At 42.8% G+C, this 25,650-nt stretch overlaps 1 protein-coding gene across 1 annotated transcript in view; it reads right to left on the bottom strand.

Moving 5' to 3' along the window:
• Positions 1–15,408, bottom strand: part of man1a2 (mannosidase, alpha, class 1A, member 2) — a 116,521-nt gene extending 101,113 nt beyond the window's left edge. The window contains exons 1-2 of the mRNA XM_063005464.1: positions 14,721–15,408; positions 11,082–11,564 (exon numbers count right to left, since the gene is read on the bottom strand). Coding sequence (XP_062861534.1) covers positions 11,082–11,392 — 311 coding nt within the window. The 5' untranslated portion in view covers positions 11,393–11,564; positions 14,721–15,408. The remainder of the gene's footprint in view (positions 1–11,081; positions 11,565–14,720) is intronic.
• Positions 15,409–25,650: the final 10,242 nt, after the last annotated feature.

The following is a 25,650-nucleotide window of genomic DNA, read 5'->3' as shown; positions in this document are numbered from 1 at the left end:
TCAGGTATTCTTTAAATATTTCCAGCGTATCATAAATTGTAGCACAGTTGGACACAAACGCATGTTCGAAATGCATTGGTATGACAAGCAGCTGTTTTGACAAGCTCAAATAATCGAACACACATGGAACATTTGGATGCATTTTAGTTTCTGGTGAGCTGTTTTCTGGGGGAGCCGAGCATATTTATAATTTCCATCTGAATTTGGATGTCAATGTTGCTTCTTCTATAAAAAGCATGGGTATCCTCATCATCTTTTAACTTGCTGTTTAATGTAGCTTAAATCTAGCCTGAAAATTCACTTCGCTTGTGTTAGAGAAAACACGCAGATATACACTGATCAGCCATAACATTAAAACCACCTCCTTGTTTCTACACTCACTGTCCAAACTATCTACATACTTTTTTTAGCCTGCTTTCACCCTGTTCTTTAATGGTCAGGACCATCACAGGACCACTACAGAGCAGGTATTATTTGGGTTGTGGATGATCTCAGCACTGCAGTGACGCTGACATGGTGGTGGTGTGTTAGTGTGTGTTGTGCTGGTATGAGTGGATCAGACACAGCTGCGCTGATGGAGTTTTTAAACACCTCACTGTCACTGCTGGACTGAGAATAGTCCACCAACCAAAAATATCCACCCAACAGCACCCTGTGGGCAGCGTCCTGTGACCACTGATGAAGGTCTAGAAGATGACCAACTCAAACAGCAGCAATAGATGAGCGATCGTCTCTGACTTTACATCTACAAGGTGAACCAACTAGAAAGGAGTGTCAAAAAGAGTGGACAGTGAGTGGACACGGTTTTTTAAAACTCCAGCAGCACTGCTGTGTCTGATCCACTCATACCAGCACAACACACACTAACACACCACCACCATGTCAGTGTCACTGCAGCGCTGAGATCATCCCCAACCCAAATAATACCTGCTCTGTGGTGGTCCTGTGGGGAAGAACAGGGTGAAAGCAGGCTAAAAAAAAAAAGCATACAGAGAAACAGATGGACTACAGTCAGTAATTGTAGAACTACAAAGTGCTACTATATGGTAAGTAGAGCTGATAAAATGAACAGTAAGTGTAGAAACAAGGAGGTGGTTTTAATGTTATGGCTGATCAGTGTACTGTACATAGGGCATGATTGCCAGTAGTCATAATTCCACTATTCCAAGAATACTGCTACAATAGAATGTTACTAGAAAGTGGTGTATCTGAAAAGAAGTGTGTCAATTACATTGTATGACCTCCAAAACCCAGTTCTAGCTGGATTAGACCAGATCCTATGTTCTAGCTAAAAAATCTTCCGCTGTCCTACAAGGTCACTGATGGGAGTATTAAACGAGTGATTATTCTATTTCCTTGTTATCGCATTCCCCAAGTTTCTATGCGAGTCAGTGTGAAACTCTTTTCTACTCATAATCAAGTCTCTGAGGTATTTCATTAAGGGGTTTTCCACCACAGTTGGTAGGTAAGTGCCACTTCTATTATGGCTAGTGTACAGAGACTGGCTGCTTCCTGCCTGAGTAGAATGCCAGAAATGGATTTGTTACCAGGTGCTCAGAAGTGTTTATTTACCTAATAAAAACTGTGGTTAAAAAAAAAAGAACCAGTAGACGACCATGTGATGCTACCAAACAGTCTTACATGTAGCCAAACGTTCATACTGCCAAGCAACTGTGTGGGTGTTTTAGTAACTACAGTCAATGAAAGGTATAGTGTAATGAAAGTAATCACTGGCAACATAATAGGATTCATTTAGCTCCAGAATAAAATGTTTGAAAGGCTGATCTCCATAAACAAAGAACTAGTTTTGGATCACGTGTGTATAATGATAGGGTTAAATAAAGTAAAAAGGAGGACAATACACTGTTACACTTATTCATTTCTTAAGGCTACAAAAAGGGAACTCTTTATTACCACGATATATGATTAATCCAAAGGCATGACTTGAAAGTATGTATGTTTAAAATATACTGTATATACACTGATCAGCCATAACATTAAAACCACCTCCTTCTTTTTACACTCACTGAGCTCCACTTACATAAAGAAGCACTGACTGTAGTCCAATCTGTTTCTCTGCATACTTTTTTGACCTGTTTTCACCCTGTTCTTCAGTGATCAGGACCCCCACAGGACCCTTACAGAGCAGGTATTATTTGGGTGGTGGATCATTCTCAGCACTGCAGTGACACTGACATGGTGGTGGTGGTGTGTTAGTGTGTGGATCAGACACAGCAGCGCTGCTGGAGTTTTTAAATACTGTGTCCATTCACTGTCCACTCTATTAGACACTCCTACCCAGTTGGTCCACCTTGTAGATGTAAAGTCAGGGACGATCGCTCATCTATTGCTGCTGTTTGAGTTGCCCGCGGGGCGCTGTTGGCTGGGTATTTTTGGTTGGTGGACTATTCTCAGTCCAGCAGTGACAGTGAGGTGTTTAAAAACTCCAGCAGCGCAGCTGTGTCTGATCCACTAATACCAGCACAACACACACTAACACACCACCACCATGTCAGTGTCACTGCAGTGCTGAGAATAATTCACCACCTAAATAATACCTGCTCTGTAGTGGTCCTGGGAGAGTCCTGACCATTGAAGAACAGCATGTGGAGAAACAGATGGACTACAGTCAGTAATTGTAGAACTACAAAATGCTCCTAAATGGTAAGTGGAGCTGATAAAATGGACAGTGAGTGTAGAAACAAGGCAGTAGTTTTAATGTTATGGTTGATCAGTGTATAAAATACATAAATGTCCATTTTTTTATTCCAGGGCCAAAAATCTTTCAAGCTCATTTTAAAGCGAGCCGCCTACAATCCAGGTCAACTTCTTGAATTTCCATTATATGGAACATATAAAGGTTTCCTCCCTTCTTTCTCCTTTTTCACTTCTGTCTCTGCTACCTTCCCCAGGGGCGACAACTATCTCTTTTACAGGGTACGCTGTGCAGCTGTTTGTTTCTCACTGAATCACTCTAAAGCAGAGGGCACTCTGGGGGAAAATGCATCGTGGTATCAGTTCGGTAAACAGTCTTTTAAACAGTCGGCACCACTTCTGAGGCTCGGTACGCTTCCTTGTAAGACTTAGTTGACTGTTTTCTCCTGATGTGCCACATCATTTATGTCTATTTTTTTATTCTACCTTGCAAAGCTCATGAATTTACTAACAAAACTTACTGTTTCTTAATAAAACCATTTATCTTTTTTTAAATTTAGTTTTCACCCGTTTTCTACCGGTAGTGTAGCCAATTAGTCATCCACTGCTGGGGATCTCCACTGCGTTCAGGGAGGGTAGATTTGCCTGCTCCACACCCCCTCTGATGCGTGCGCAGTACCGCAACCCCTTCTTTTTTATTCGTTTTTTTCATGAGGCTGCTCCACTTCTGCACAGGCGCCTCAGGCTGCTAACCAGGGTCCCTGCACAGCGTTTGTAGACCCCACCCACTTAGTCCGGACTTTTCCCACCCAGCAGACTCAGTGGCCAATTTTGTCTACTGCAAGCACTGTCAATTGTGCCCAGTAGCTGGCGCCCAGCCGACCGCTAGCAAAGCTGAGATTCAAACCGGGGTGTTAGAATATTCCGCTGCGCCACCTAGGCAACTAATATGACCTTTTATCAACTTGAAAATGCCCCATGCCATATTTTTAGGCTTCCATGATCACATCAGCCAGTTACTGTTCTCTGTGTAGATACTGCATGTCACAATGACATAAACAGAGTGTGGGTGCTAGACTGACCTGCCTATTGTTTCATGTCTTTTATTTAAAATATGTGGCTCAAACGTTGACAATGATGGCCATTAACAGTTAAACACATTAACAAACACTTGCTCAACAGAGGAGAGAGACAAGAATCCACTTTTAAAATTAAATAAATGGGTGTCTTTGGTCCCCAAACAAATTAAGTGTTGGCTAAAGAAAAAGTAATGAGATGCTGGATGCCCTTCCTGATGCAACAGTCCTAATTATCCGGACTTGGAACCGACATAAGGGTGCACTAATGTTTGCCCCCAAAGGATAGGTTTATGTACTGACATGTGCGTTCTCTATCTGTGAACCCAGCCTGGGATTCGATTCGCTGGAACTTCAGCTGTTATCAGTTGTTATCAGCAAACTGGCTCTTACCATTAAGTCACACAAGCTCACAACAGAGATAATATAACAGAAGTAAATATGCTCCTGTTACAACATTAGGAATTTGTTGTAGGTATCATATTCTGGACTAGTAGTGGACTAGCTTTGCACCAAGTTCCCTCTAAAACCAGAACTGTTGTGACCCTGACCAATGTAAATTGGAAAAAATGGGAAAAAATAATTATAATAATTATAATAAAAAAAACAAATAATGTTTATTATTGTATATAAATAACACTGGGCTGTCGTGGCCTTGTGTTAGAGGATTATTGTCTTACGGCACATGAGTCAATGTCTGGCATAGTCAGGCACAGACCGACACACAGACCGACACACAGACCGACACACAGACCGACACACAGACCGACACACAGACCGACACACAGACCGACACACAGACCGACACACAGCCGGGGTTGAGTGAGATCAGAAGTGTGCTTGCGCTTGGACGCAGACCTCAGGGCCAGGATGAGCCTGTCTTTTCGAAGTCAGGAGCAAAAGCACATGACCAGGCAACCAAATTCATTATGCATGCACAGTGACTTCACTAGTGCAGCCTTACTGACTCGCAGTTTAACTACGAGTACAGCATTGATTTTATTTTGGAAGCAAATTACTTACTTAAAGGACTTTTTTTCTTAAATATTAGAATATTAACTATGAGAAACAAAATTCGCTGGTCTGATGAAACAAAGATTGAACTCTTTGACCTGAATACCGAGTGCCATGTCTGGAGGAAACCAGGCACTGCTCATCACCTAGCCAATACCATTCCTACAGTGAAGCATGGTGGTGGCAGCATCATCATGCTGTGTGGATGCAGGAACGGGAAGACTAGTCAGGGTCGAGGGAAAGATGACTGCAGCAATGTACAGAGACATCCTTGAAGAACACCTGCTCCAGAGCTCTCTGGACCTCAGACTGGGGTGAAGGTTCATCTTCCAACATGACAACGACCCTAAGCACACAGCCAAGATAACAAAGGAGTGGCTTCGGGACAACTCTGTGCATGTCCTTGAGTGGCCCAGCCAGAGCCCAGACCTTAACCTGATTCAACATCTCTTGAGAGGCTGTGCACCAACGCTCCCCATCCAACCTGATGGAGCTTGAGAGGTTCTGCAAAGAAGAATGGGAGAAACTGCCCAAAGCTTGTAGCATCATACTCAAAAAGAGTTGAGGCTGTAATTGCTGCTAAAGGTGCTTCAACAAAGTAGCAAAGGCTTGTTATATTTTTGTGTTTTATTAAACTGTTTGTCACTTTGTCATTATGGGGTATTGTGTGTGTGTGTGTGTGTGTGTAGAATTTTGAGGTGAAAAAATGAATTTAATCCATTTTGGAATAAGGCTGTAACATAACACAATGTGGAAAGAGTGAAGCGCTGTGAATACTTTTCGGACGCACTGTAGTACTAGTGGGCAGAAACACTGTAGCAGCAACACGTGTACATGATTGTTATTGCTCAATCAGCCTTGTACAAAGAAGTCTTGTGTGTACACTTATTGTACTGATTAACCATAAGAGCTCACAGAGGTGACTAGTGGATAAAGTTAAACCCTCTATTTCAACACGAACACAAACATATTACAGATTAAGAGCTTTGTAGTTGCTGATTGACTGGAAAACCCACGCACACCCCGGGAGAACATGCTATGCCTGGGAATCGAACATACTCTATATTGCCAAAAGTATTCGCTCGTCTGCCTTCACACGCATATGAACTTGAGTAACATCCCATTCTTAATCCATAGGGTTTATTATGATGACAGCTATAACAGCTTCAACTCTTCTGGGAAGGCTTTCCACAAGGTTTAGGAGTGTGTTTATGGGAATTTTTGATTATTCTTTGAGAAGCGCATTTGTGAGGTCAGACACTGATGTTGGACGAGAAGGCCTGGCTCGCAGTCTCCGCTCTAATTCATCCCAAAGGTGTTCTATCAGGTTGACTCTGTGCAGGCCAGTCAAATTCTTCCACACCAAACTGGTTCATCCATGTCTTTATGGAGCTTGCTTTGTGCACTGGTGCGCAGTCATGTTGGAACAGGAAGGGGCATGAAATTGTCCAAAATCTCTTGGTATGTTGAAGCATTAAGAGTTCCTTTTACTGGAACTAAGGGGCAGAGCACAACTCCTGAAAAACAACCTCACACCATAATCCCCCCTCCACCAAACTTTACACTCGGCACAATGCAGTCAGACAAGTACCGTTCTCCTGGCAACCGCCAAACCCAGACTCGTCCATCGGATTTCCAGACGGAGAAGTGTGATTCGTCACTCCAGAGAACACGTCTGCACTGCTCTAGAGTCCAGTGGCGGCGTGCTTTACACCACGGCATCCGATGCTTTGCATTTGGTGATGTGAGACTTGGATGCAGCTGCTCAGCCATGGAAAGCCATTCCATGAAGCTCTCTACGCACTGTTCTTGACCTAATCTGAAGGCCACATGAAGTTTGGAGGTCTGTAGCAATTGACTCTGCAGAAAGTTGCTGACCTCTGAGCACTATGCGCCTCAGCATCCGCTGACCCCGCTCTGTCATTTTACGTGGCCTAACACTTCGTGGCTGAGTTGTTGTCGTTTCCAATCGCTTCCACTTTGCTATAATACCACTGACAGTTGACTGTGGAATACGACTGGACTTGTTGCACAGGTGGCATCATATCACGATGCCACGCTGGAATTCACTGAGCACTGAGCTGAGTGCTTGGTGTTATACACATTTGGCCATGGAAGTGATTGGAACACCTGAATTCAATGATTTGGATGGGTGAGTGAATACTTTTGGCAATATAGTGTAGGACCTTCTTGCTGTGAGGCGACAGTGCTACCCACCGAATCACCGTGCCACACCTGTAATTAGTTCAGTGCAAAATAAATTGTGATGTTTCCTCCTCTCTAAAGACCATATATAAATAACAATTATTATAGTTATTATTATTAAGTACTGTACACAACATAGATCCTGCAGATACTGACCTTACTGAGATTTAACTTTTGATTTATATCAAGTGCTGCACTAGACAGTTCATCACAATATTTTATTATGCAGATGACCTAGGCATCTGTGGCAGTGTCACAGCCTGGTTCAAATACTATGTTTCTGAAAGACTATTCTCAGTCCAGCAGTAACAGTGAAGTGTTTAAAAACTCCAGCAGCGCTGCTGTGTCTTATCCACTCATACCAGCACAACACACACTAACACACCAGCACCATGTCAGTGTCACTGCAGTGCTGAGAATGATCCACCACCTAAATAATACCTGCTCTGTAGTGGTCCTGGGAGAGTCCTGACCATTGAAGAACAGAATGAAAGGGGGCTAACAAAGCATGCAGAGAAACAGATGGACTACAGTCAGTATTTAAACTACACAGTGCTTCTATATGGTAAGTGGATACTCATGACCTAGACGATCCTCTGGCTGTACTTAAACTTACTGCACAAAGACAGAAGTTTACATTAGTGCTCATTTACAACCCTTTATAGCTTGTTAATATACGCTGCTGTTCAGCCCAACCTGTCAGTGGCTGTAAATTTTGGTATTTTTAGATTACTGAGCAGAACAGGTTTAAAAATGCACACACAACATGTCATAATAACTTTCTGCTAGTCTGCATGACCTATAAGTGAGTTAAATTATTAAGAACGACACAATTTTGCACTAATTTCACTTTAATTTAACAACCAAGAACTTAATGGCTAGTCTCAAAGACACGTGACACTCTTGCCCAAGTAGCACAGGAAGCGTTGACTGGAATAAAATAGAAGGAATTTGGATAGGCCCGGAGAGCTATTGAGTGCCAAATCAAAACTGGAACCGTTAGGCCACACTGATCAGTTTATCTGACGCAATAAAGGTGAGCCTTAGGACCAGAAGAATTCTATCCCCATGGCCCAGCATGGAGATGGGTCAGTGCTGTGATGTTTTTCCGCTGTAGAAATTGGCAATCTTGGCCTCATAGATTCGCAAAAAATTCAAGACACTTTGAGAAGGAATGTTATGCTTTCTGTGGTGAGATTGAACCTAGGTGATAAATTATTCCAAGCACACTTCCAAGTCAAGCAAAGCTTGGTTAAGAAATCAGTTCTGGAATATCCTGGAGTGGCCTTCTTATCCCATAGATTTTTGGTAAGAAGCTGTTGCAGCATGGAGGCCATTAAACCTCTGCCAATAGCTTTTGCACAAGCTTATTTGCACAATTGAAGAGCTTGAAGATAAAGATTTATTCCAAACCTATTATTACCCATGTGAAAAAACTGGTTGTGCCACCCTTGGCTGTAACAACTGCAAACAAACTGCAATCAAACATTTGAATTAACATTTGCATTGCTGTTTTTTGGCCCACTCTTCTTTGAAGAATTGCTTTAATTTGGCTACAGTGGAGGGCTTTCAAACAGGAACCGACCGTTTAAGGCATCTCAATGAAATTCAACCACTCTCTGCCACTCACAAACCTTTATTTTGGGTTAATTTGAGGTGCTCAGAGGTGGACTTGTTTGTGTGCTTCGGATAAATCATGTGTTAAGGTGATTTACTCGTTACACAAGATTCATCATTTCACAAGGTTATATCAAACAGTCATGGACAATTTGTTTGTTTGTTTGTTTGTTTATTTATTAGGATTTTAACTTCATGTTTTAAACCCTTCAGTTACATCCACGACAGGAACAGTAGTTACTCATTACACAAGGTTCATCAGTTCACAAGGTTATATCGAACACAGTCATAGACAATTCACCTCACTTGCATGTCTTTGGACTGTGGGAGGAAACCGGAGCACCCGGAGTAAACCCACGCAGACACGGGGAGAACATGCAGACTCCACACAGAAAGGACCCGGACCGCCCCACCTGGGGATCAAACCCAGGACCTTCTTGCTGTGAGGCGACAGTGCTACATACTTAGCCACCGTGCCGCCCTCTTTGGCAAAGAGAACACGACTCTGCAGTGTTTTATCTATGTTTATGTTACCAATTCACCTTGCTTATTGCAAAATGTTTCAGAACTGTGAGACAAATATTTAACCGTATTTTGAGTATTTTCCATGCATTAAATTCAAAATTATTATTTTATTATTATTATTAAAGACATGAAAAATCATGGTAATTGAAGCAAAACACATGAACAACTTAAAGTATCCACTTAGTAAGCAGATGCCATGTAACAAATCAGACTTTAAGTAATAGGTCTCAGCAATTTATACTGTCAAGCTGAATACAGATATCAAGATTACTTTACATAAAGCACTGTTGCCATATCAATTATTTCAACAGCATAGATAATCATAAGCATGATTTATGACCATGTATTAAAACTACACTCAATCATCTGTTACAAAAAGAAAAACAACTTTTCATCAATGCATAGCTCTATAATTATGCACAAGCCAGTAAAAGATGTATCTGAAGTGAATCAAATTGCCTAATCAAAACACATATAAACTGATATTTAAATACAATGTTTTAGCTCTCAAGTATCCAAGCATCTATGAGTCTGATTCAATTCATTCATTCAAGGTCCATTCATTATCAGCGTCATTACTATTTAAACTAACATGTGTCGTGCAGTCTTTTTAAACCCACCAATGGGGAACTTTTTACCAAAGGATAATCCAAACAAGTAGACAACAACAACAACTTGAACAAACATCAGAGAATGGCAAAAAAACCATAAAAACGTATTACAAGTCAGCACATGTACCAGGGATGCACACTGACAATAGTACACGCATATCTAACAACAATAAAGCAATCCTGCAGATAAACACACCACGTCAACACAGCTTTAGACTTTACTGAATAAAAATAAAGCATTACAGTGCAGTACTAGTTCAGCACCAGGATGCAACCTCTAGTCTCTCAATGCTGCTCTTAACAACATTATCTAATATAACAAGGTCACAAAGTCTACGCAGATGCCCGTGTGTCAGTCCCAAAAACAAAAAAAGGATTGCGTCAAGAAGGGCATTCTGCATAAAAAAACTCTGCCAGACTAGGTATGTGGACCAGAATGATCTGCTGCATCTACCTCTAAAATATGGCAGCGTCCAAAAGGGAAAAAATGCCCGACTGCACTAATGGTTTGGTGGCTTAATGGAAGCAAACCCCCCCAGAATCAATAGTTTTAAAATCTAGTTGAAAGCTTTTCACAGGCTAAAAGGCTGTTAAAGCAGCAACAAGAAAACCAACTCTGTCTTAAAACGTATGCTTTTGTAATGTAATGCTTAAAGTCAACATACTTTTGGCCATGTAGTGTATACATCCAGAAAAGTGGCAAGTACAAGAACTTAAAGTAAAATGGTGCTTCCCCCTCAGTCCTTTAGTCTGGTGTAGGACCTAAAACAACCTCTCAAAGTCCAGATAGCCAAACTGGAGCTCTTATTTTTGAGAATATTATGAGAAGAATTGGTTCACTGGAAATACAGTTAAAGGTAAAAGAGGACAGCCAGCAACAGGATGGATGGGTACAAATAGAGGAACAATAAACAAACTATTAAAGTCTGATGACCTAAACAGAAGACAAGAGTTTCTGGAAAAAACACTGAGGGTTGGTTTCCCAGACAGGGATTAAGGCTAGTCCAGGACTACATTTTGCTTTAAATGGAGAATCTCCATTCAAAATGTTGTGTAGTCTAGGACTAGGCTTAATCCCTGTCTGTGACACCAACCTTGAGTGTATTCCAACTTTTGGTTACCATATAGACAATCGCACTATATGATAACAACAATAATGACAATATCTAAAAACTGCATGTGTTGTACAGTCAGTAAGCCTTCTGATCTTTACACCAGTCAGTTTTCTCAAGCTCTTTTTTGTGGTAATTTTATTTACCAAACAATAAAAAAATCCACCCACTGAACAGAACTGTGAGCAATGCAAAAGAAAATTATTTGACATGTTATTAATATATGATATGCTGTTTGCATTTCAAGGGTGTGTGTGTTCTCTCACCTGTGCCGATGCTCATCATATCCTCCTTGCCCATGTATGACATGCCCGCTTGTATGCCGTCCTTCCTTTCCTGGCTCAATATGCGGTATTAAAACATCCTCCAAACCCAAGTCAAAACGCTTGTGTTTGGAATTGTCCGGCAGGAAAAAAAATGCCCCAAAGCAAAGGGTGATGAAGGCACTGAGGATAAGGAGAAGGATAAACTTTTCAGAGAGTCGCAAGGTCGCTCTGTGGTGAGGGAAAGACGAGGCACCTGGAGACAGCGTGGGTATCCTGCGTCCCGAGAGTGGCAAAAGAACCTGCGTGGTCATATTCTGATATTCAAGTTTCAAATGGGAACTACGGAAGGACGAAGGTCACAGTTCTCTCACGTAGGCCACTCTTATCTCATGGCAGCAAACACATGACTAACTGTCAACGTGGTGCCAGGATCCTGGGTGGGGCGAAGACCGTGTTCCTCAGAGAATCTGCATCATTTTAATCCTGAAGACAGAACAATCTATATTACTACTGGATAGAAGACTGATCATTTCATTTTAGTTTCCATTGCAATTTAAACATTTTCTGTAAATGTAGGTAGAATATTACAGTATAAACTAAAATGCAGGCTTTTGGCAAATTGATATAAATTACAAAAATTTTACGGCTTAAGGAAAATTTTGGTACACTGGTTGGTTACACGTCAGTTGTGATGCAAAAGCAAAAGAATGAGGAAAGAAAATGATATGTACTTTCCTGATCTTCCATCAGTTAAGGCTTAGCATGCGCCACAAATGTCATGCATTTGAAAACGGAAGGTTTAAAAAAATGCTGTGTCACAACTGTTACTGGAATGAAGCTAAACCTTAAATCAGCTGACACACTAGACTTAATTGTTAAAAAACGTTTGAACTTGCATTTTAAATAACTAGGTCAACAAGAAGAATTTTCTCAACTACCTATGCTGAATTTTACTTCTAAAGCAAATCCTGCTAAAACAAGTGGCTCTTATTATTCAGTTCTATTGTAAGAGACTGTTTAATAGTAGTTAAGTATACTACACACACTCATTTTAATTCGAAGCTACAATAGAAAGGTATGGGAAGCTCAGTCCCAATTACTTATTTCTATATTTCTATATATAAGTACTGTAAATAGCAAAATAATCACGATCTCAACATCTTAGTATTTTAATTATGCAAATCTTCATTTCTAAAGCTTAGTAAATAATCAGACTCTTGTGTTTACACTTGTACAACAACCATGGACTCCTCTAAACAGCTTACTGAAAATCTAAAAGCAAAGGTAAGTGATGCCTACATAGCAGAAGACTAAATACACCTAGTCAATGCAGAAAGCTTTTAACTGCAAGTGCTGTGGGCTGATGAAGTAAAATTTCAACTCTGGTCACAGTGACCAACAGTATGTTTGGTGAGCAGCAATAGATAAGCAGAGCACCCCCTTACAACTGTTAAGCATGATGTGGGGTTTAAAGACAAGTAGATTTAAAAGCTGATTTAGCTAAATATCAGCAAATTCTGGAGGTAAATGTGACACACTTAGTACAGAACAGAGTTCAGGACAATAATCCAATAAAATTTAAATTAAAATCCACTAGAACTTCTACAAGAAACGTGAGCTAAAGCTTTAAAAATCATCGTGAGAATCCCCTAACTTACAACTCAGATCTACAGTAGATGCGTTTTGCAGGGAAGAATGAGTGAACATTTCTAAAACAGGAACTGAAATCTGGCTTGCTACAAAAAAAGTTGTATCTGTTAAAGGGGATATTACAAAATACGGAAGTGTTTGCACAGACTAAAGTCATTTCATTTTTGAAAGGACTAGGGGATTCTGATTCATCTAAATTTCTTATTGCAATCTACTCGTGATGAAACCTTGCAAGGTCGGTTTTACAGTACACTACACCCCTTCTTCCACTATCGTGTGTTCACAGTACAAATCAATGAACTTTTAAAGAACATTAAAGATTGTGCCTGGGGTTGTAGCGTCTGTCCAAAAAACTGGAGACTAAGTGGACTGATACCTGATTTTTTGAGTATTCTGCTGCCATTTAGTGGCTGCAAAACAAAATGTCTACAGATTTGATTCTAAGCAAAGAACATGCATACAGCAGCGTTATAATGATAAACAAACTATGCACTTTAGTCTAAACACACTACATAGTTCCTTAAATACATGACTTCTCTGAGACATTTTAAAGACCGGTTGATTCCGTTTCAAGTTTTCTTAATTTGGAATAATGACTCTCACTGTAATTTACTGAGTCCAAAAACCGTATATACAGTATATACACATACATATATGAGATGACCAACTCAAACAGCAGCAACAGATGAGCAATCGTCTCTGACTTCACATCTACAAGGTGAACCAACTAGGTAGGAGTGTCTAATAGAGTGGACAGTGAGTGGACACGGTATTTAAAAACTCCAGCAGCATTGCTGTGCCTGATCCACTCATACCAGCACAACACACACTAACACACCACCACCATGTCAGTGTCACTGCAGTGCTGAGAGTCATCCACCACCTAAATAATGCCTGCTCTGTGGTGGTCCTGTGGTGGTCCTGTGTGTGTGTGTGTGTGTGTGTGTGTGTGTGTGTGTGTGTGTGTGTGTGTGTGTGTGTATTTGTGAATATTTTAATTTCTTCTAACCGTTTCAGTTTATCACAGCAGTGTGCTGATTGTTGAACCTTCTAGCCTACTCTATATTGCCTAAAAGGTTCTATTTAAGTCATGTTTAAATTCAACAGGGATATTAGTAACCTAGCCTGGTTATGCCTAGTATAAATAACTCATCATCAACAATCATCAATTAAACATGGTTCTTAAATGAGCAACTAAGAAGAATTTTCTGTTCTCTACAGATTTGATTCTAAGCAAAAGGACGTGCATACAGCAGTGTTATAATGATAAACAAACTATGCACTTTAGTCTAAACACACTTTATAGTTCCTTAAATACATGACTTCCAGGAGTAGTTATCGATCTGTTCTCTGAGACATTATAAAGACCGGTTAATTCTGTTTCAAGTTTTCTTGATTTGGAATAATGGCTCTCACTGTGATTTACTGTGAGTCCAATAAACGTAGAAATGGTCTTGCAAACCAGTCCAGGCTCATATATATATATATATACTGCATATAAATGTGTGTGTATGTGTAGATATATATATATATATATATATATATATATATATATATATATATATATATATATATATATATATATATATATATCCCCAGATTGTTTCTGTTTATCACAGCATAGTGTGCTGATTGTTGAAACCTTCTAGCCTACTCCACATTGCCTACCCACCATCATTAAACACACCATCAACAATCATTAATTAAACATGTTTAATGAATTCTCTGTTCTCTACAGATTTGTATAGGAGTGCATTTAATTCTAAGCAAAGAACGTGCATACAGCAGCTTTATAATAATAAACAAGCTATGCACTTTAGTCTAAACACTAAAACTACTAATTTTCATGTAAAACGAGCAGTAAACTGCAGTCACAGCAGGAGTGTAGCAGCATTCATCAACATAAAACTGACGCTGTAGGCGACACAATAATGTTGCCCTCATTACAACTGGTCAAATTAAACAAGCATGACAAACACGTCCACGTACCTTGATGATCTTCTGCTGATCATTCCGATCCACGATGGTATTTGATCCAAATGCTCCCGAGTGTCGGATTTGGTCTGGAGAGTAATGCATTAGCTAACTATGTCAAATCTAATCTATACTGTTTAATCATAAAGGTTAAAGCAGGGACGTTTATTTGATCGTATTTACAGTAAAACAGCTACTCAGTGCCTCGCAACATCACAGCGAGTTTAACCACCCAGTTGAAATGTTTATTGGATTAGCAAATGTGAAATGAACTCTGAATTACAATGTAGACTTTATGCAGAGTATTAAGAGCTGTGTGTAAAAGGCCCCCACAGCGTCAGTGATGTCGTGTCAGCAGCATAACCGCCTTCTCTATACACACAAGCCTGAGCGCTCCGAGAGAGAACCACTGAACATAAACAAACCCGCTTGTTAATCACACAAAGCATCAAATAAAAGAAATGAATGCTAGCTCTACTGAAGACTGCGTCTCTCTCTCTATCTCTGTGAGTAAAGGCATCTAGCTAGCTTAGAGCTAAGCTAACTCAGCAGCCCGATCCTCCCTCTGCCCACAGCCATCGCTACTGCTGCATCCCCTCGTCGCTGCTCTGAAATAAAAACCACGCCAATTATTCCAAACCGCCCACATGTCCTCCTAAAACACACGAAGGTTCTCCGAAAACCCGTGTTTTATATCCTCAAACCGAATTTATCTTCATTTAGAGCTCCGGTTTGTTCAGTAACCATGGCCAATGGCAGCCGCTCCTGTACAGGATGTTGTCACTGCAATAGCTAACAGCTAGACAGCATTGACTCCACCCCTCGCCTTCAGCATCCCATAACAGACCGCCCGCCTGGTGCAGGCAGGGAGCGTCTCAAAACTACCAACTACTGCAAATAAACGTAGACTCCCTCACAGCCGTGTGGCATTGCCCGGATAGAGCAACCTGGGAGCGTCTCAGAACTACCAACTAGAGCAAATAAACGTAGACTCCCTCACAGCCATGTGGCATTGCCCGGATAGAGCAACCTGGGAGCGTCTCAGAACTACCAACTAGAGCAAATAAACGTAGACTCCCTCACAGCCATGTGGCATTGCCCGGATAGAGCAACCTGGGAGCGTCTCAGAACTACCAAATAGAGCAAATAAACGTAGACTTCCTCACAGCCATGTGGCATTGCCCGGATAGAGCAACCTGGGAGCGTCTCAGAACTACCAACTAGAGCAAATAAACGTAGACTCCCTCACAGCCATGTGGCATTGCCCGGATAGAGCAACCTGGGAGCGTCTCAGAACTACCAACTAGAGCAAATAAACGTAGACTCCCTCACAGCCATGTGGCATTGCCCGGATAGAGCAACCTGGGAGCGTCTCAGAACTACCAACTAGAGCAAATAAACGTAGACTCCCTCACAGCCATGTGGCATTGCCCGGATAGAGCAACCTGGGAGCGTCTCAGAACTACCAAATAGAGCAAATAAACGTAGACTTCCTCACAGCCATGTGGCATTGCCCGGATAGAGCAACCTGGGAGCGTCTCAGAACTACCAACTAGAGCAAATAAACGTAGACTCCCTCACAGCCATGTGGCATTGCCCGGATAGAGCAACCTGGGAGCGTCTCAGAACTACCAAATAGAGCAAATAAACGTAGACTCCCTCACAGCCATGTGGCATTGCCCGGATAGAGCAACCTGGGAGCGTCTCAGAACTACCAACTAGAGCAAATAAACGTAGACTTCCTCACAGCCATGTGGCATTGCCCGGATGGAGCAACCTGGGAGCGTCTCAGAACTACCAACTACAGCAAATAAACGTAGACTCCCTCACAGCCATGTGGCATTGCCCGGATAGAGCAACCTGGGGGCGTCTCAGAACTACCAACTACAGCAAATAAACGTAGACTCCCTCACAGCCGTGTGGCATTGCCCGGATGGAGCAACCTGGGAGCGTCTCAAAGCTACCAACTACAGCAAATAAACGTAGACTCCCTCACAGCCATGTGGCATTGCCCGGATAGAGCAACCTGGGAGCGTCTCAGAACTACCAACTAGAGCAAATAAACGTAGACTTCCTCACAGCCATGTGGCATTGCCCGGATGGAGCAACCTGGGAGCGTCTCAGAACTACCAACTAGAGCAAATAAACGTAGACTCCCTCACAGCCATGTGGCATTGCCCGGATAGAGCAACCTGGGGGCGTCTCAGAACTACCAACTACAGCAAATAAACGTAGACTCCCTCACAGCCGTGTGGCATTGCCCGGATAGAGCAACCTGGGGGCGTCTCAAAACTACCAACTACAGCAAATAAACGTAGACTCCCTCACAGCCATGTGGCATTGCCCGGATAGAGCAACCTGGGAGCGTCTCAGAACTACCAACTACAGCAAATAAACGTAGACTCCCTCACAGCCGTGTGGCATTGCCCGGATGGAGCAACCTGGGAGCGTCTCAGAACTACCAACTACAGCAAATAAACGTAGACTCCCTCACAGCCATGTGGCATTGCCCGGATAGAGCAACCTGGGGGCGTCTCAGAACTACCAACTACAGCAAATAAACGTAGACTCCCTCACAGCCATGTGGCATTGCCCGGATAGAGCAACCTGGGGGCGTCTCAGAACTACCAACTACAGCAAATAAACGTAGACTCCCTCACAGCCGTGTGGCATTGCCCGGATGGAGCAACCTGGGAGCGTCTCAAAGCTACCAACTACAGCAAATAAACGTAGACTCCCTCACAGCCGTGTGGCATTGCCCGGATAGAGCAACCTGGGGGCGTCTCAAAACTACCAACTACAGCAAATAAACGTAGACTCCCTCACAGCCTTGTGGCATTGCCCGGATAGAGCAACCTGGGAGCGTCTCAGAACTACCAACTAGAGCAAATAAACGTAGACTCCCTCACAGCCATGTGGCATTGCCCGGATAGAGCAACCTGGGAGCGTCTCAGAACTACCAACTAGAGCAAATAAACGTAGACTCCCTCACAGCCATGTGGCATTGCCCGGATAGAGCAACCTGGGAGCATCTCAGAACTACCAACTAGAGCAAATAAACGTAGACTTCCTCACAGTCATGTGGCATTGCCCAGATAGAGCAACCTGGGAGCGTCTCAGAACTACCAACTACAGCAAATAAACGTAGACTCCCTCACAGCCATGTGGCATTGCCCGGATAGAGCAACCTGGGAGCGTCTCAGAACTACCAACTAGAGCAAATAAACGTAGACTCCCTCACAGCCATGTGGCATTGCCCGGATAGAGCAACCTGGGAGCGTCTCAGAACTACCAACTAGAGCAAATAAACGTAGACTTCCTCACAGCCGTGTGGCATTGCCCAGATAGAGCAACCTGGGAGCGTCTCAGAACTACCAACTACAGCAAATAAACGTAGACTCCCTCACAGCCATGTGGCATTGCCCAGATAGAGCAACCTGGGAGCGTCTCAGAACTACCAACTAGAGCAAATAAACGTAGACTCCCTCACAGCCATGTGGCATTGCCCGGATAGAGCAACCTGGGAGCGTCTCAGAACTACCAACTAGAGCAAATAAACGTAGACTTCCTCACAGTCATGTGGCATTGCCCAGATAGAGCAACCTGGGAGCGTCTCAGAACTACCAACTACAGCAAATAAACGTAGACTCCCTCACAGCCATGTGGCATTGCCCGGATAGAGCAACCTGGGAGCGTCTCAGAACTACCAACTAGAGCAAATAAACGTAGACTCCCTCACAGCCATGTGGCATTGCCCGGATAGAGCAACCTGGGAGCGTCTCAGAACTACCAACTAGAGCAAATAAACGTAGACTCCCTCACAGCCATGTGGCATTGCCCGGATAGAGCAACCTGGGAGCGTCTCAGAACTACCAACTAGAGCAAATAAACGTAGACTCCCTCACAGCCATGTGGCATTGCCCGGATAGAGCAACCTGGGAGCGTCTCAGAACTACCAACTAGAGCAAATAAACGTAGACTCCCTCACAGCCATGTGGCATTGCCCGGATAGAGCAACCTGGGAGCGTCTCAGAACTACCAACTAGAGCAAATAAACGTAGACTTCCTCACAGTCATGTGGCATTGCCCAGATAGAGCAACCTGGGCGCGTCTCAGAACTACCAACTACAGCAAATAAACGTAGACTCCCTCACAGCCATGTGGCATTGCCCGGATAGAGCAACCTGGGAGCGTCTCAGAACTACCAACTAGAGCAAATAAACGTAGACTCCCTCACAGCCATGTGGCATTGCCCGGATAGAGCAACCTGGGAGCGTCTCAGAACTACCAACTAGAGCAAATAAACGTAGACTTCCTCACAGCCGTGTGGCATTGCCCAGATAGAGCAACCTGGGAGCGTCTCAGAACTACCAACTACAGCAAATAAACGTAGACTCCCTCACAGTCATGTGGCATTGCCCGGATGGAGCAACCTGGGAGCGTCTCAGAACTACCAACTAGAGCAAATAAACGTAGACTTCCTCACAGTCATGTGGCATTGCCCGGATAGAGCAACCTGGGAGCGTCTCAGAACTACCAACTAGAGCAAATAAACGTAGACTTCCTCACAGCCATGTGGCATTGCCCAGATAGAGCAACCTGGGAGCGTCTCAGAACTACCAACTACAGCAAATAAACGTAGACTCCCTCACAGCCATGTGGCATTGCCCGGATGGAGCAACCTGGGAGCGTCTCAGAACTACCAACTACAGCAAATAAACGTAGACTCCCTCACAGCCATGTGGCATTGCCCAGATAGAGCAACCTGGGAGCGTCTCAGAACTACCAACTAGAGCAAATAAACGTAGACTCCCTCACAGCCGTGTGGCATTGCCCGGATGGAGCAACCTGGGAGCGTCTCAGAACTACCAACTACAGCAAATAAACGTAGACTCCCTCACAGCCGTGTGGCATTGCCCGGATGGAGCAACCTGGGAGCGTCTCAGAACTACCAACTACAGCAAATAAACGTAGACTCCCTCACAGCCGTGTGGCATTGCCCGGATAGAGCAACCTGGGGGCGTCTCAAAACTACCAACTACAGCAAATAAACGTAGACTCCCTCACAGCCGTGTGGCATTGCCCGGATAGAGCAACCTGGGAGCGTCTCAGAACTACCAACTAGAGCAAATAAACGTAGACTTCCTCACAGCCATGTGGCATTGCCCAGATAGAGCAACCTGGGAGCGTCTCAGAACTACCAACTACAGCAAATAAACGTAGACTCCCTCACAGCCATGTGGCATTGCCCGGATGGAGCAACCTGGGAGCGTCTCAGAACTACCAACTACAGCAAATAAACGTAGACTCCCTCACAGCCATGTGGCATTGCCCAGATAGAGCAACCTGGGAGCGTCTCAGAACTACCAACTAGAGCAAATAAACGTAGACTCCCTCACAGCCGTGTGGCATTGCCCGGATGGAGCAACCTGGGAGCGTCTCAGAACTACCAACTACAGCAAATAAACGTAGACTCCCTCACAGCCATGTGGCATTGCCCGGATGGAGCAACCTGGGAGCGTCTCAGAACTACCAACTAGAGCAAATAAACGTAGACTCCCTCACAGCCATGTGGCATTGCCCGGATGGAGCAACCTGGGAGCGTCTCAGAACTACCAACTACAGCAAATAAACGTAGACTCCCTCACAGCCGTGTGGCATTGCCCGGATGGAGCAACCTGGGAGCGTCTCAGAACTACCAACTACAGCAAATAAACGTAGACTCCCTCACAGCCGTGTGGCATTGCCCGGATAGAGCAACCTGGGGGCGTCTCAAAACTACCAACTACAGCAAATAAACGTAGACTTCCTCACAGCCATGTGGCATTGCCCGGATGGAGCAACCTGGGAGCGTCTCAGAACTACCAACTACAGCAAATAAACGTAGACTCCCTCACAGCCATGTGGCATTGCCCGATTGAGCAACCTGGGAGCGTCACAAAACTACCAACCCTAATACATCACGTAGACCCGCCCTTAGCCCTTGAGCATTTTTCGTCTTATGACGCCAAGAAGCGTCTTACGATTAGCAGTCGTAAAAGACGGGCGCAACAAGCCCTGTTTAGACAAATAGCCCCCAGTTAGACAAATAAGTCTAACTAGGCTACATTATTTGAACATGCAAACTCCATACAGAAAGGACCGAGACCGCCCCACCTGGGGATCAAACCCAGGATCTTCTTGGTGTGAGGCAACAGTGTTACCCACCCATTAGCTTCAAAGCTGCTGCACAAGAAATAACCTCTGTTCAAAAAAGCAAAAGCAGGTACTTTTTTCTTTCCCAGGAACCTTTAAACTCATTATTATACACTGCCTGGCCAAAAAAAGGTCACCACCTGGATTTAACTAAGCAAATAGGTAAGAGCCTCCCATTGGATAATTACTGCATGGGTGATTATGTTTCAGCTGGCAACAAGTTATTTAACCCTAACTAATGCAGTGAGTAGCTTCTCATTTGTTAAACAACCATGTGGAAAGACACATCCTGTGGTCGTGGAAAAGATGTTCATCTGTTTCAGAAGGGTCAAATTATTGGCATGCATCAAACAGAGAAAACATCTAAGGAGAAGCTGAAACTACTAAAATTGGGTTAAGAACTGTCCAACACATTATTAAAAAGTGGAAGGACAGTGGGGGGGGGGGGGCATCATCTTCGAGGAAAGAATGTGGTTGGAAAAAAATCTTGAATGATCGTGATCGGCGATCAATTAAACGTTTGGTGAAATCAAATGGTAGAAAAACTACTGTAGAACTCAGGGATGTTTAATAGTGAAAGTAACACAATGCGAAGGGAACTCAAGGGACTAATCAGCTGTGTAGCCTTAAGAAAACCACTTGTCAGTGAGGCTAACCAGCAAAACGGCTTCAATTTGCTAGGAAGCATAAAGATTGGACTCTGGAGCAATGGAAGAAGGTCATGTGGTCTGATGAGTCCAGATTTACCCTGTTCCAGAGTGATGGGCGCATCAGGGTAAGAAGAGAGGCGGCTGAAGTGATGCACCCATCATGCCTTGTGCCTACCGTACAAGCCTGTGGGGGCAGTGCTATGATCTGGGGTTGCTGCAGTTGGTCAGGTCTAGGTTCAGCAATGTTATGTGCCCAAAGAATGAGGTCAGCTGACTACCTGAATATACTGAACGACCATGTTATTCCATCAATGGATTTTTTCTTCCCTGATGGCACGGGCATATTCCAAGATGACGATGCCAGGATTCATCGGGCTCAGATTGTGAAAGAGTGGTTCAGGGAGCATGAGACATCATTTTCACACATGGATTAGCCACCACAGAGTCCAGACCTGAACCCCATTGAGAATCTTTGGGATGTGCTGGAGAAGACTTTGCACAGTGGTCCCAATCTCCCATCATCAATACAAGATCTTGGGGAAAGATGAATGCAACTCTGGACAGAAATAAATGTGACATTGCAGAAGCTTGTGGAAACGATGCCACAGCGAATGCGTGCCGTAATCAAAGTTAAAGGCGGTCCAACCAAATATTGTGTGACTTTTTTTTTGGCCAGGCAGTGTATTAAGCCTCCTGCTTTCCCTGGTTAAGCATATTTTAATGAACTTATATAGGGACAAAAATTTGTCATTTAGTCTCTGAAAATAAGTTATTATAAAACTCAATACTGTCATGACATACATGCAAACTATATGTGTTTTTTGTTTGTTGATTTGAATTCTTTGGGCAAGCAGCTACATGGTATCTGTGAAGACTGTCACAACCTAAAAACATTAATAAAAAGCAAGAATGTGGTGTGACTAGTGTAAAAAAAGTGTCAAATAAAATTTTTACAGTACTTTCCCAAACAATCTACACTTATTACAAAGTTAACAGGATTTTGCCTTTAAAATCAAGCCATTTTTACATGCACATGAAATAATGTGTGCTTTTCCAGTACTGCTGATGAATACACAAGTTACACGTGATGTAAACATTTTAACATTATAACATTACACTGTATTGTAATTCATGTTTCTTTAACTTTTAGCACAAACTACATTTCTTGACAAGCATACTACTGACAAAGTGCCAATAAAATAAAACCTAGATGCATTAATCATACGTCAGTACAGTAATGTACTGCCTGTAGTACAGCCAGTTCTGCATGTTTTTATTTTTGAATAATGGGGAACACAGGGCACCTGTAGGAACCCCACAGAGACATGGGAAAACATCAAACATCAACCACATTGACCGGATGTAATCCAGGTTTGTTTGTTTGTTTATTAGGACTTTAACGTCATGTTTTACTCTTCGGTTACGTTCATGACAGGAACGGTAGCTACTTATTACACAAGTTTAATCAGTTCACAAGGTTATATCAAACACAGTCATGGACAATTTAGTATCGCCAATTTACCTCACTTGCATGTCTTTGGACTGTGGGAGGAAACCGGAGCACCCGGAGTAAACCCACGCAGACACATGAGAACATGCAAACTCCACACAGAAAGGACCCAGACCGCCCCACCTGGGGCTCGAACCCAGGACCCTCTTGCTGTGAGGCGACAGTGCTACCAACTGATGTAATCCAGGTCCTTCACATTACATGTAGTGCCACTGTGACACTCCAGGGTGTAAATTTCACTTCAATGTTGGGGAGACAATAAACAGTAAATTTTCCAGATAGCATTTTTAAGGTGGACGCCCAATGTGCTACCAACAGTACTGATATTTTAAACAGGCTGCAAGTTTAATACGTTCAACCAGTAATACAAAGGATGACCTGTAGGTAACACATTATAGTCGACTTGGACAAATATGCCAATTTAAATATGGACAATGATTACAAATCAAAGGTATTTTCTGGGTGTCATTAGATCTAATAAATTCCTGGCAGACCACACTCACAGAAACTGGTAGGAAATTCAGTTCATTTTTCTGAACTTTATAGTGGATCTTCTGCCTACCTGAACATATCTTGATACATATGTAATTGTCTTTTATTCCTTAGAGTGGTAAAATTTAAACAAAATATCTGACACATCTTAGTTTTAAATTACCTTTGCAAAGCAGCTACTTACTGAAGGTCAGCCAGTACTGGCACACATCCAGATTAACGTGTGTGGGTTCAGGTGATGGTGGGCAGTGGACCAAACCACTGTGAGGAATGTGTAGGGGGAATGCAATCTTTTTAAATTTAAAACTATTTTTTTCTTGCGTCGATAATTAGCACACGTTGTTTTAATGCAGCATTTTAGTATATATTATTTAAAATGATTAGTTATTTTTACAACGATAATATTATATATCTGTTTTTTCTCACTATTTCCACCCCTGGTGCTACCTGAATGAAAAGGCACAAAATGTAAACATGAATTAAATTCAAAACGATTAATACTTAGTTTAGATTTAAACCAGTCCCCAAATCTATTTTTACGATTGACTAAGAGGTAAAGAAGCTGTATGAGGAAAGATTTCGGTATAGGTGTCGTTAATGTAATGTAAAAATCCTATTGTATTGCTTCCATCTAGTGTTGGTTTTAAAAAGAGCACTTTCTGAGCCACCTACTTTCTAAACGCTGGGAGTATGCCAGATTCATCAGAAAGGGGGAATACACTGATCAGCCATAACAATAAAACCACCTCCTTATTTCTACACTCACTGTCCATGTTATCAGCTCCACTTACCATATAGGAGCACTTTGTAGTTCTACAATTACTGAGTGTAGTCCATCTGTTTCTCAACATACTGTTTTAGCCTGCTTTCACCCTGTTCTTCAATGGTCAGGACCACCACAGAGCAGGTATAAATTGGGTGGTGGATCATTCTCAGCACTGCAGTGACACTGACATGATGGTGGTGTGTTTGTGTGTGTTGTGCTGGTATGAGTGGATCAGACACAGCAGCGCTGCTGGAGGTTTTAAATACCGTGTCCACTCACTGTCCACTCTATTAGACACTCCTGCCTAGTTGGTTCACATTGTAGACGTAAAGTCAGAGACAATCGCTCATCTATTGCTGCTGTTTGAGTTGGTCATCTTCTAGACTTTCAGCAGTGGTCACAGGACGCTGCCCACGGGGTTCTGTTGGCTGGATATTTTAGGTTGGTGGACTGTTCTCAGTCCAGCAGTGACAGTAAGGTGTTTAAAAACTGTATAATCGCTGCTGTCTTATCCACTCATACCAGCACAACATACACTAACACACCACCACCATGACAGTGTCACTGCTGTGCTGAGAATAATCCACCACCCAAATAATACCTGCTCTGTAGTGGTCCTGGGAGAGTCCTGACCATTGAAGAACAGCATGAAAGGAGGCTAACAAAGTATGTAGAGAAACAGATGGACTACACTCCTTAATTGTAGAACTACAAAGTGCTTCTATATGGTTAGTGGAGCTGATAAAATGGACAGTGAGTGTAGAAACAAGGAGGTGGTTCTAATGTTATGGTGGAATATCCCACTGCACCACCTGGGCGCCTTTTGGTTCATTTTTAATAATCCTGGTCCAAGTTGTGGCAGTTCCAGTGTCACCCAGAAATACTAAGAGGAAGACAGGCCATCAACACTGGACAGGACCTGTGGTGTAAATTTGATCTGAAATAAAAACACTACAAGACTCGAATATGGTCAGACTAATATTTTATTATTCACCTTTTTGCGCTCACAAGCCTGGGTAGTCACTCTCACCTCAGAGTGCTACAAAATCAGATGAGCAGATGCATAAGTTTATAAAAAATACATGAATTATTCAAATAATGAAAAACAAACGATACAGCATACAACTGGTTACAGTTCAATATAGCAACATTTAGTTCACATCCTGCATTACCTTGTTCCACCATTCTTCCAGGTGCAGCCTTAACTGAACTAGTAGGAATAAACAATGGCACTTGTACAAACCTTGACTCCTCAACTATGTAGCATAAATCATTGATTGTTCCGCTCAAGGTACGCCAAGAGCACAGAGGTCTCTGTAAATGTAGGCAAAA

Source organism: Trichomycterus rosablanca, chromosome 12 (assembly GCF_030014385.1).
Source record: "Trichomycterus rosablanca isolate fTriRos1 chromosome 12, fTriRos1.hap1, whole genome shotgun sequence".
Classification (NCBI taxonomy): domain Eukaryota; kingdom Metazoa; phylum Chordata; class Actinopteri; order Siluriformes; family Trichomycteridae; genus Trichomycterus; species Trichomycterus rosablanca.
The sequence above is the reverse complement of the archived record's forward strand: the minus strand, read 5'-3'. Positions and strand labels throughout refer to the sequence as shown.